General features: G+C 37.6%; 1 protein-coding gene across 1 annotated transcript in view; it reads left to right on the top strand.

Moving 5' to 3' along the window:
- The first annotated feature begins 2,208 nt into the window (after positions 1-2,208).
- The window catches only part of GALNTL5 (polypeptide N-acetylgalactosaminyltransferase like 5), a 40,043-nt gene continuing 29,577 nt past the window's right edge, over positions 2,209-12,674 (top strand). The window contains exons 1-3 of the mRNA XM_075550905.1: positions 2,209-2,470; positions 5,942-6,062; positions 12,467-12,633. Of these exons, the coding sequence (XP_075407020.1) occupies positions 2,209-2,470; positions 5,942-6,062; positions 12,467-12,633 (550 nt within the window). The remainder of the gene's footprint in view (positions 2,471-5,941; positions 6,063-12,466; positions 12,634-12,674) is intronic.

Here is a 12,674-nt window from a genome sequence, read left to right as displayed (position 1 = left end):
GATAAACAATCCCAAAGAGAAAACAATGTGACCAACAGTTCCTGGGTGACAGGTGACAAGGGGAGATGGAGGAAAGGGAGGGGATAGCAACAAACTCAGGGAGAAGGGAACAAGAGATCTAAAATTTAATTCATGGAGGGTGTAAAATGTCTGGTGGGGCTTGATCAAGTGAAGTGTAATGTATCTAAGAGGAATTAGTGAGAGCCAAATAAAGACTGAACATGATAGTGGGACAGGGGGAAAGTAAAAGGAAATAGAGGAAAGAACCGGGAGGCAAAAGACATATATATATATATGGATATAGATCTATGCACATTTTTTATATGTTAAGTATCAAGGTAGTAGATGGACATTGGGACTCTACTCAAGTCCTCCCTCAACACAAGAACACTTTGTTCTAATAACCAGGCATTCTGTGATGCCCATCTTCCCGACACAATCGCTGAAGTCAAAATGTGTGCATAAGCAAAGGTGAAGAGAGTTGATGGTAGACTGACCAGATAACACTCCTAAAGGTGAACAGACAGACCTAGAACTATTTAGAGGCTTATCTTTTTTTGTCTTTTTTTCTTATTGTTTTCTTTTGTTGCTTTATTTTGCTCTGTCTTGTTTTTGTGCTTATTATTGTCTCTGCATGTCTATCTAGATAAGATAGGCAGGATAAACAATCAGAGGGAGAAAACAATGGGATCAGTGTTTTTTTTGGGGGGGTAGAAGGGGAGGATACGGGAGAGGAGTAGGTGGGGGAAAGGAAATGGGTGTTAACAAACCCAGGGACAAGGGAACAACAAGTGATCTAAAATCTATGGCCAGGAGGGCATAGGATGTCTGGTGGGGCTTGATCAAGGGCAATGTAACAGAGAAGAATTACTGAAACCCAAAAGAAGGCTGATCATGATAGTGGGACAAGATGAAAGTAATAGGAAATAGAGGAACGAACTAGGAGGCAAAGGGCACTTATAGAGGTCTAAATACAGGCATGTACATAGTAAATTTATTTATATATAATGATAGGGAAATAGATCTATGTACATACACTTAAATGTTAAGTATTAAGGCAGCAAACAGACATTGGAGCCTCTACTCAAGTACTCCCTCAATACAAGAACACTTTGTTCTAATCTGGCATTCTGTGATGCTTAGCTTTGTGACACGATCACTGAAGACAAAATAGGTGGATAAGCAATTATGGTGAATAAAGTTGATGTTGCTCAGCTATCAAAAGATATAGTATCTGGGGTCTTTAAGATAAACAAGCAGCCACTTAGCTGAGAAGCAACAAAACCCACTTGGAAGAAGCACACCAGCCTGTGCGATCATGAGATTTCAAGGGAGCAGGCAGCAGACATCAAAGACCCAGAACAAAAATCATACCAATGTGAATGAGGGTAGGGGTGTGTGGAGTGAAGACCTAAAGCGCATCTGTAGATGATTGGACATCCCCTTACAGAAGGGTCACTAGGAAGAGACAAGTCAGTCACGGTGCAGGATAACACCAAGGAAACACATGCTGCTAGGGCTTTACTGCTTCCTCCCCCCACTATCATAAGCCCAGTTCTACCTTACAAATCTGGCTAGACTGGAGCATACACACTGATACAGATGAGAGCTCTTGACACATGGAATCCAAGACAGACAAACCGCTCAGCAACAATAATGGGAATAGCGATACCATAAATGTAGGGGGAAGGTGGGGGGAGAACCAATTACAATGATCCTTGTATAACCCCACCCCAACCCCAGGGGGACAAAACAGAAATGTGGGTGAAGGGAGACAGTGGATGGTATAAGATATGAAAATAATAATATAAATTATCAAGGGTTCATGAGGATAGGAGGATGGGGGAGGGAGAAAAAAAGAGGAGCTGATATCAAGGGCTCAAATAGAAAGAAAATGTTTTGAAATGATGATGGCAACATATGTACAAATGTACTTGACACATAGATGGATGGATGGATTTCGATAAGAGCTGTAAGATCCCCCAATAACATGACTTATTAAAAACTAAAAACAAGAAAAGGAAATTATATATGTTGTTATCAAAGCATAGAGTGAGGACCAATTTCACAATGATTCCATTTTTAAAGCACTATAGATTGAATTTAATCCAAGTAGATGACCTACATTGAAACATCTAACATAGTATCTACTGTATTCTTCTGTTTTAGGAAATTGAAATGTGAGCCTTCAGAAAGACCAAGTTTACAATGAGAAATGTCATCATTAAATCTTTATTCTATGGATTCTTTATATTTGGGGTCTGGGCCATTCTGTTATTTAGTTATCACCGTAATCATGGAAACAACCAGGCAAATAATATCATGAAACCTGAATCAGTTTGGCCCCTTGAAGCAACTGTACATCAGCAAGATACCAATGACTCAGAGAAAATACTAAAATCACACTTAAGAGCAGCAAAAACCTTTGATGAAGCTGAAAGTAAAGAACAGATCACACATTTTCGTTTAAGTGAGTATTTTGGTGTTCTTTGTTAGCCATTGCAAGGGGAAACAGCACAAATTTATGCTTTTGAAGTGTGAAATATACTCTTTTTAGAGTAATTGAAGCAATAATTATGAAATATTTAAAACATGCACAATACATATACATGCACCAAACAGTAAAACAGCAAGCTCTCATGTCCTCACCAAAAATTTTTACCAGTTTGCTCTGTTAACATCTGATATTTTTCCTTTTTACAAAGAAATGGAAACACAGGGAATTCAGGACAGATAAACCCCTCAGGACCAATATTGAGAGTAGCCATACCAAGAGGGGAAGGGGAAGGTGAGGGGAGATAGAGTGAACCAATCACAGTGATCTACTATAACCCTCCCAGGGGGATGGACAACAGAAAAGTGGGTGAAGGGCGACATTGGTCAGTGTAAAACATGACAAAATTAATAATTTATAAATTATCAAGGGTTAATGCGGGAGGGGTGGTGGAGGGGGGGGGATAAGAATCTGATACCAAGGCTCAAGTAGAAAGAAATTGTTTTGAAAACGATGATGGCAACAAATGTACAAATATGCTTGACACAATGGATGTATGGATTGTGAAAGAGCTGTATGAACTCCCAATAAAATGATTTTTTTAAAAAGAGATCTTCTGCAGCAGATTTATCTAGTGCAACTTGTCTTTTGATCTCTTGACTGCTGCTTTCATAGCATTGAGTGTGGATCCAAGAAGACAAAATCCTCGACAACTTCAACTTTTTCTCCATTTATCATGTTACCTATTGGTCCAGGTGTGAGGATTTGGGTCTTTTTATACTGAGTTATAATCCATACTGAAGGCTGCAGTCCTTGATCATCAGTAAGTGCTTCAAGTTTTCCTCACTTTCCGAAAGCACAGTTGTGCCATCCATCTGCATACTGCAGGTTGTTAATAAGCCTTCCTCTAATCCTGATGTCACACTCTTCTTCATATAATCCAGCCTCTCTAAAGAATATACATTTCTCACAATATACATTGAACAAATATGGTGAAGAGGAAACAATCCCAACTCACATCTTCCCTGATTTTAAACCACTCAGTATTCCTTGTTCTACTTAAATGACTGCCTCTGAATCCATGTACAATTCCCCATGACCACAGTGAAGTATTCTGGAACTCCCAGTCTTCTCCAGGCTAGCCACAGGTTACTATGGTCCACACAGCCAAATGTCCCTCCAAAGTCAATGAAACACAAGTAAACATCTTTCTGGTATTCTCCGCTTTGAGCCAAGATCCATCAGACATCAGCAACGATATCCCTTGTTTCTTCATGTCCTCTTCGATTTCAGCCTGTTCTGGCTGCTCCCTGTCAATGTACTGCTTCAACGCTGACAGATGATCTTAAGCAAAAATTCACTTGTGTGAGATATCGATGATATCGTTCTATCGTTTGAGCATCCTGTCGGCGCATCTTTCTTTGGAATGGGCACAGATATGGATCTCTTTCAGCCCATTGAATTATGGTGTTGGTGAAGAATACTGCAAGTTTGGTGGACAGTCAGAAGAACAAGCAAATCTGTCTTGGAGAAAGTACTTCTGAGAAGTAAAGATGGGGAGACTTAGTCTCACATACTTTGGACCTGCTACCAAGAGAAACTTGATGCAGAAGGAAATTGAGACAAAGGAAGACCTTTTTATCTCATGACTTCACCAATGGGCTCAGACATAACAATTGTGAAGATAGCACATTACTGGCAGTGGTTCATCCAGTTGTTCATTGGATGGCTATGAAATTGTTAAAAGTTATTCTTTAAATTTTTCTGTTATTGTTTCCTTGAAGTCCCACCAGCTTTTCTTTAAGTATTTTGTTGCAGGATTATTTAATGTACACAAGTTTGTTGCTGTGCTGTCATTGTGACATGTATCTCTTATCAAGTGACTTTCTGTAATTCTATTCTCAATGAATTCTACAATTTATTTTTTTAATTTTAGTCATTTTATTAGGGTTCTCACAGCTCTTATCACTATTCATCCATCCATCCATTATGTCAAGCACATTTGTACATATGTTGCCATCATTTTCAAAATATTTTCTTTTCACTTGAGCCCTTGGTATCAGCTCATTACCACCCCCCCATGATCCCTTGATAATTTTTTTTTTCCTGTCTTACACCCACCACTGTCTCCCTTCAACCACTTTTCTGTTGTCGGTCCCCCTGGGTGTTTGTGTTATATGTCAATCAAATTCTACAATTTCTCTATGTTATTTTATTCCTATATTATTTAGCCATTTCACCTTTAATTATTTTAGTTAAACTTATCTTTGTGATTGCATCTTGATTTTTGTTTCCACTCAAGAATTTTTTATTTTTAAGAGACATTTCCCTTCACTTTATTGCTGTGATTGAGGAGTTGGGCTTTCCAGTGTAATCTTGCTTATTCTGTCTAATGGACTAAGGGGCACCTGACCCAAGCCATGTTATTTTCAATATTTTCAATAGCTTCTGTTTTATGTATGAAAGTTGGACACTGAATAAAGACGACTGAAGAAAAATTGATGCATTTGAATTGTGGGGCTGGAGAAGAATATTGAAAGTACTATGGACTGCTAAAGGGACAAACTAGTCTGTCTTGAAGAGATATGGCCAAGCGTTCCTAAGAGGCAGGGATGGTGAGATTTCATCTTACATACTTTCAGCCTGTTGTCAGGAGAGACGCGTCCCTGGAGAAGGACAGCATGTTTGGTAAAGTGGAGGGGCAGAGGGAAAGAGGAATATCCCTGGCAAGATGGGTTGGCAGAGAAAGTGGCTGCATCGATGGGCTCAGACACAGGGAAAAAATATGAGGACAGAACAGGAGGGCGCAGTGTTTCATTCTGATATGCATAAGGCTGTTAGGGGTCGGAGCCAACTCCACGGCACCTGACAACAACAACAACAACAACAACAACGATGTCCTTCCGGTGAGTTCTACACTTTCTATGTGATATTATGATTTCTGGATTCCATGGTCATTTTTAACTATTCTAATTCAGCTTATATGTTACAATAATATTTTATTTTTATTTTCACGCAAGGGTTTTAAAAATTTGTTTGCTTGCTTGTTTTCAGAGGAATTCTCCTTGCCTTCGTTTCTTAGTGTGACTGCTGTGCTGGCTGCTTCAGTGTTTTGTCTTTTTCTCTCGTGGAATTTTAGGAAATTATTTTCAGCTCTTATTCTCTCACCTTGGTTCTCTGGAAAATGCATGACAAAAAAATAAACTAGTTCATTGTTTTCTAAGAAATCTGCTTTGATTTGTGTAAATACTTTGATCTCTCATCATGAATTTGTCATCTATGGGTAGTTTAGGTTTCAGATAAAAGACTCAGATTTTATTATAAAAGAAGTGAATTAAAATAATAATATAAAAACAAACAAAAAGAAGTGAATTCAGAAAATTGTTCCTACTGCCCTGTTTGGTGGTAAGCCTTTATTGGCCTGACTCTAAGTATCTTTTCTTGCAGTTAGGAATATAAACTTTTCCGACTCAGAACTTCTTCATGGAATGTCACGATATGGATTCAATGTCGTTGTGAGTAGAAAGTTGGGCAAGAGGAGAGATGTGCCTGATTCAAGGAATACGATGTATGTTCTCCCTACTAATTTTGTAAATAAACAATTACTGGCAGATTTTAATTTTAGCACATTAGGCATCCCTATTAGAGATTTTTAAATTTTAGGATTTGGAATCAGATGATCTCAAGGTTTTATTTCAAGAGTTTAGAACTTATATTATAGAGGATACCCTCCCTGCTGCCACAGACTGTGCTCCAAAAGTTCAAAGAATTAAGTAACCCATGATATCTTTTTAAAATAACCAATAAGTTCTTCATATCGAGTATGCTTTAAACATCACTCTCTCTGTTCTTCTAAGGCTACTGTTTTCATTATTCCTTCAATTGTGGATGTTAATAAATTTTTAACATCTTCTGATAATTCTCAGCCAAAGAGATGCATCCCCTTCCTTGACTAAAGGAGAAATACTTAAGTTCAGGATAACAGGCAGTTTCTAGTGGCTTAGAAACAAAAACCTGGTCCAAGGAAACAGGAGAAAAAGGGCTCATGGTGCATTGACAAGTTGCAACGCAAACATTGGAATCAATAAATTTCCTAGCTAGATAATATCACTTACCCTATGGCTCACCAAAGAGCAGTAATAGACAAAATATATCTAGGTAGTACTAAAAGAAAAAGAGCTTATATTCATATAAACCTCAGAATAATAAAGTTAATTAGAAGAATTTGTTTCTCAACTTAATATTTAACTCCCACAAAGGAAGATCAATCATTTTGAGTACCTATAAGTTATGACTTTCTCCCCATATCATAATTTCTTTCTTCTCTAAATCTCATCTTCTAAAATAGCTAGGCTGCTTTTATTTCCTTCTCCATTACATTATTATTTGTTATTAAAAAAAGAAGATATGACAAAGTAATAATAATTTATAAATTATCAAGTGTTCATGAGGGAGGGGAGAGTAGGGAAGGAGGGGGGAAATGAGGAGCTGGTACCAAGGGCTCAAGTAGAAAGAAAATGTTTTGAAAATGATGATGGCAACAAATGTGCAAATGTGCTTGACACAATGGATGGATATATGGATTGTGATAAGAGTTGTATGAGCCCCCAATAAAATGATTTTTTAAAGCAAAAAGTATAGTCATCTAAAGAGTGAAGCAAGCATTAATGTATATAATAATACATATCATTGATTTGTGCAAAAGCAGTTTCATACAAAATACATTTTAACAGCTAAAAGTCACTAGCTAGAGTTCAAGTCGATTTTAAGTTATTATTTTACATTTCACATTCTCCACAGAAGCTCCAATAGTTGGTATGATCACCCTTTCCTTTTCAGTGATTGTAATAAGTATATGCTAATTAGTATTGTCACGATAACTAATGACATTGAACATCTTTTCATGAGATCTACTTACCACCTGTATATTTTACTTGCTGATGTTCAAATATTGTGTATATTTTAATTGGATTGTCTGCTTATTTTATTGAGTTATAAGAGTTTTAAAATGTACTCAGGGTTGCAAGACCTTTACTAGATAAATGATTATTAAAGATTTTCCCCAGTCTGTGACTAAGTTTTTATTCTTTACAAAGAAACTTTTGACCAAAAGAAGTTTTAAATTTGATAAGGTCCATTTTTATTTTTTTTAACAAATTTTGGTTTTTTTCCCACTTTGTTCTGCCTAATTTAAAGTTACAATGATTTCTCCTATATTTCCTTCTAGAGATTTTATACTTCTGTCTCTTTAATTTAGATTTACAGTCTATTTTGAGTTAATTTTTCTGTGTGATATGAAGTACAGCTAGAAATTAATCTTTTTTAATGTGGATATCCAGTTATTTCAGGACCATTTATTTAAAAGACTATCTCTTATATAGTGGATTATAAAAAAAATCCATTTCCCATCTATGTAGAATTGATTTCCGAATTCCAATCTGTTTCATTGATTTGTGTATTTTGAAGCCAATATTAATCTATCTTGATGATTATAGTTTTATAATAAGCCTGGAAATCAGATAGTGTTAGTCTTCTAACTTATTTTTGTTGTTTTTATGTTTTTTGCATTCCTGTATAAATTTTAGTATTGTCGGCCAGTTTTTACAAAAGAGCCTGCTATAATTTTTCTTGGAAATGCATTAAGTCTGATGTGAGGAAAATTGACTTCTTAACGATACTGAGTCATTGAACCTTTACACGAGTGTAAAAATGAAGTGGCATTAATACTCATCCAACTTTAAGCATAGGAAAATCACTGTCATCATTACCAGAGCTTATTTTTATGAGGTGTGAAGTTCAGACATACGTCTGCTCTCGGCCTTCCTATGGCACTCTCTGCTTCTACAGTGTTTGATAATTCATTGCAGTGGCCACATAGAACTTTCAGACCATAGTCATGATTATGGAGTTTATTGGAGAAGCAACAAGTTACAGTTCAGGATTAGGATCAACTTGGAAGAGGAATGAATTAGGATACAGTTCTTCAGTCAAGACAACCTCTTTCTAGCCATTCCTAGAGACCCTTGAGCATTGGCATTTGCTCTTGGCCTAGCCTCTGCCCTGTTCAGTCAAGTGTAACAAAGCTATTTAGCTTTGTCACTTTCGTTCTCCTGACATATTTCACTGACGAAAACCTCAAATAAAGTGCCAAATAAAAGAGGTAAGAGTGGATATCTTTGTCTTATTCTTGTTCCTAGGGAAAAACACCCAGTCTTTTGCCATTACATATGAGGTTAAGTTTTTTTTAATAGATGCTCTTTATCAGATTGAAAAGTTCCTCTCTACTCCTAGCATAATGAAAGCTTTTTTCATCAGATACATATGTTGGAGATGGGACAAGATGATAATGTAGGCAGTTCCTCCAGCTTATCTCTTGGGAACAAACCTACTGAACAAATGGAGAGCTCAGAACTCTGGACTGCAGCTACAGTGTTGCGAGTCATGGCGTGGCAGAAATAAGGTAGTGGAGGAACAGGGAAGAAGCAGAGCCCGCATAGAAATTAGAGATTAGCTGCTACCACCCTGGGGACCCTAATTGTTGATGAGGTATGATTCAAACTGAGAAGAAACAGCTGCAAACAGCAACTAATCATTGGGAATTGGAAAACATGGGATATGAATTTAGGAAAAATGGAAGACATTAAAAAATGAAATGGGAAAAAATGAAATGGAATGCACAAAGATAGATGTTCTAGGTTTTAGTGAGTTCAACGGACTGGCATTGGCCCTTTTGAGCCAGGAAATCACATGGTCTACTATGTTGGGAATGACACTCAAGAGGGATGGTGTTGTATTCATTGTGAAAAAGGACATTTCAAGATAGATCTTGAAGTACCATGCTGCCTGTGATAGGATAATCTTTATCCCCATACAAGAAAATCCAATCACTACACCCATTATTCCAATTTATTCACCAATCACTAAAGCTAGTGACGAAGAAATTGTAGGACACAGCCAACTTCTTCAGAATGAAATTGATCAAATATACAATCAAAATGCATTGTTGGTGATTGGAATGCAAACGTTGGAAACAAGGAAGGAGGAACAGTAGTTGGAAAATGTAGTCTTCGTGGTAGATACAAAACCGGAGATTGCATGACAGATTTTTTCAGGATCAATGACTTATTGTTAGCAAATGCCTTTTTACAACAATATGAAAATACCTTTTTTCAACAACGGAATACCATCATGTTTTATGTCAGATGGGTTTGGCTCAAAGCCAAGAATAGCAGAAAGATGTTTACTTGTGTTTTATTGGCTATGCCACTGCGCTCAACTGTGTGAACCATAATAAACTGTGGATAACTTTGAGGAGAATGCAAATTCCAGAACACTTCAATAAAGTCACATAGAACTTGTATATGGATCAAGAGGCAGTCATTGAAACAGAACAAGGGAACACTGTATGGTTTAGAATGAAGAAAGGTGTGTGTCAGGGTTGTATCTTCTCACCATACTTATTCAATCTGATGCTGGGCACATCATCAGAGAAGCTGTCTTATATGACGAAGAATGTGGCATCAAGATTGGCAGAAAGTTTATTAACAACCTGTGATATGCAGACGACAGACACCTTGCTTGCTGAAAGTGAGGAGGACTTGAAGCACTTGTTAATGAATATCAAGGATTGCAAAAGTCAACAGGGATCACAATTCAATGTAAAGAAGATAAAAACTTCACAATTGGACATCATGATAAATGGAGAAAGGTTGAAGTTGTCAAGCATTTTGTCTTGCTTGGCTCCACAATCAGTGCTCATGGAAACAGCAGTCAAGAAATCAAAACACCTTGCATTATGTAAATCTTCCGCGCAAGACCTCTCTAGAGTATTGAAAAGCATATTACTTTGAGCACTAAGGTGCCACCGACCCGTCATGGTATTTTCCATGGCCTCAGATGCATATGAAAGTCGGACACTGAATAAAGAAGAGACTGAAGAAAAATCGAAGCGTTTGAATTATGGTGCTGGAGAAAGTATTGTAATATTGGAAGTATAATGGACTAAAAAGACAAACATATGTTTGGGAAGAAGTACTGGGCAGTATTTCATTCTGTTGTACTTACGGTCGCTATGGGTAGAAACCATCTCAATGGCACGTAACAGCATCTTCGCTGTGGCCCTGTTCACAATGGTAAGAAGTTGGAAACATCCCAAATGCTCATCAGTAGCAGAATGGGTTAAGAAAACTTTGGAAGTTTTGAATTATTGTTCGTTGCCGTGGTAACTTGGCGGAAAACACACAAGAGAGGAGGCTTTCTCCTCCTAGAGAGATTCACAGCCTCGCCGCCAGGGGGAGTTCTACTCTGTGCTATAGGGTTGCTATGAATCAGCACTGACTCCCGGCACAGTGAGTTGGTGTTTTCACCTTTCTTCTTATTCAGCAGAAATGTTTATAACACATTACTGATTATTGACCGTTCACTAGATGCTGGGGGAAATGTTAAAGAAGTCAGATACGTGACTTGTGGTTTAGCAAAGCACACTGCTATTGCGCAAATTTAAAAAATGGTTCATTGTAGATGTAAAAAGTGCTATTGAGAAAAGGAAGTGGGCAGTGAGGTTATATAACAGGAAAACTAAAAGCCAGGTGGAAATGGTAATGGAGGCATAAGGGCTGCCAGAGGATGAGGGCCATTTTTCCATGAAAAGCTATATTTGAGCTGAGGTATGAGAGATGAAGGGCAGTCTGGAAGAGCAGAAAAACATTCCAAGTAGCAGGAACCCCTTCATCTCCCTGCCCAACCCCTCCAGAACTCCTGCCATCAAGCTGAGCCTGACTCAGGATGAGCCTATGAGTTTCAGAGGCTGTAGAGCAGACAGCCTCAACTCTCTCCTGCAGAGCCACTAGTGGGCTTGAACCCCCAACCTTGTGGTTGTCCATCCAACACTTACCCAACAGTGCCACGAGGGTTCTGATGAGTAAAGAAGCACAGAGAAATATCCTGAAGGTGGAAAGAGCTTGGCTTTTGATAGGGTCTCTGCAAAAGCCAGGGAAACTTGGAAGCATGAAGAGTAAGGAGGAGAGAGGAATGGGTTGATGCAGAAAGGGAGAGTAATGCAGATCTGAAAGGATCTTGGAAACCCTGATACAAATTAAAACAAAAAATTTTGGGATATACAACAAAGTGTTGTGCAAGTAAAAAAAAAAAGATGAAGCCACAAAAGACCTCATGACGTGGGCAGACTGGAGAACACAACAGTAAAGTTAGTCAACCACGAAAGCACAAAGATTGGGTGTGAGAACTACTGTAAGGATAAAGCCAAGACAGAGACTCGCACAGCAAAGGGAACAGACGCTGGAGGTTCTAAAGGGAAGGGTGAGAAGAGCGGGAAGGTGAAGCAATGGAAATTAAGACGGGCAGGTAGCAATTTGGGTGAAAGGTAAGATGGAGGTCCATCTGGAGGAGAAGAGAAATCAGGAGGGGTGGGATAAGAGAGAATACAGGGGATTTGAATTGTTGAATGCAGAGTTGATGGATTGAAATGCAAATTCAGACACAAAAAAGTATTAAAAATGAAACAGAACAAAATTGATGAAAACTTTTCTGTGTAAATAAGTTTATTAATTCATTTTTTAACAACACATCAAACTAGATAAGTTTTGCTTAGATTATGTTTAAAATGCAACTAAGATGACCAAAAGAGACTCAGGAGAGAGCAACTCTGACTGCTATGAAGAAAGGAGAAATTAATTAGAAAACATTAGAATATTGTATGTATGGATTGTGATATGAGTTGTATTATAAGAGTTGTATTGTGATAAGAGTTTTATGAGCCCCAATAAAACGTTTAAAAAAGAAAATATTAGAATATTGTAAGAGGTTAAGGGCATTCTGTATGTTTAAAAGTACTTGATATGATTATCAACTGAAGCAATAGATAAAAATGAAAATAAGTAAAAGTTATTAAATTAAACTCTAAAACATCTCAGACATTTAACTGAGCATTTCCCCTATTATTTATGCCTACAGGTGTCTTAATAAACAGTATCCCAAATATCTGCCTACTGCCAGTGTGGTTATTTGCTTCTTTAATGAAGAATTTAATGCCCTGTTTCGGGTAATATCAAGTGTCATGGAACTCACCCCACACTACATCCTCGAAGAAATTATTTTAGTAGATGACAAGAGTGAATTTGGTAAGATGAGACCCTAATAATTTATTTAATCTATTCTGAAG

The sequence above is a fragment of the Tenrec ecaudatus genome, chromosome 5, assembly GCF_050624435.1.
Source record: "Tenrec ecaudatus isolate mTenEca1 chromosome 5, mTenEca1.hap1, whole genome shotgun sequence".
Lineage (NCBI taxonomy): Eukaryota > Metazoa > Chordata > Mammalia > Afrosoricida > Tenrecidae > Tenrec > Tenrec ecaudatus.
This window is presented reverse-complemented; position numbering and strand designations above follow the sequence as displayed.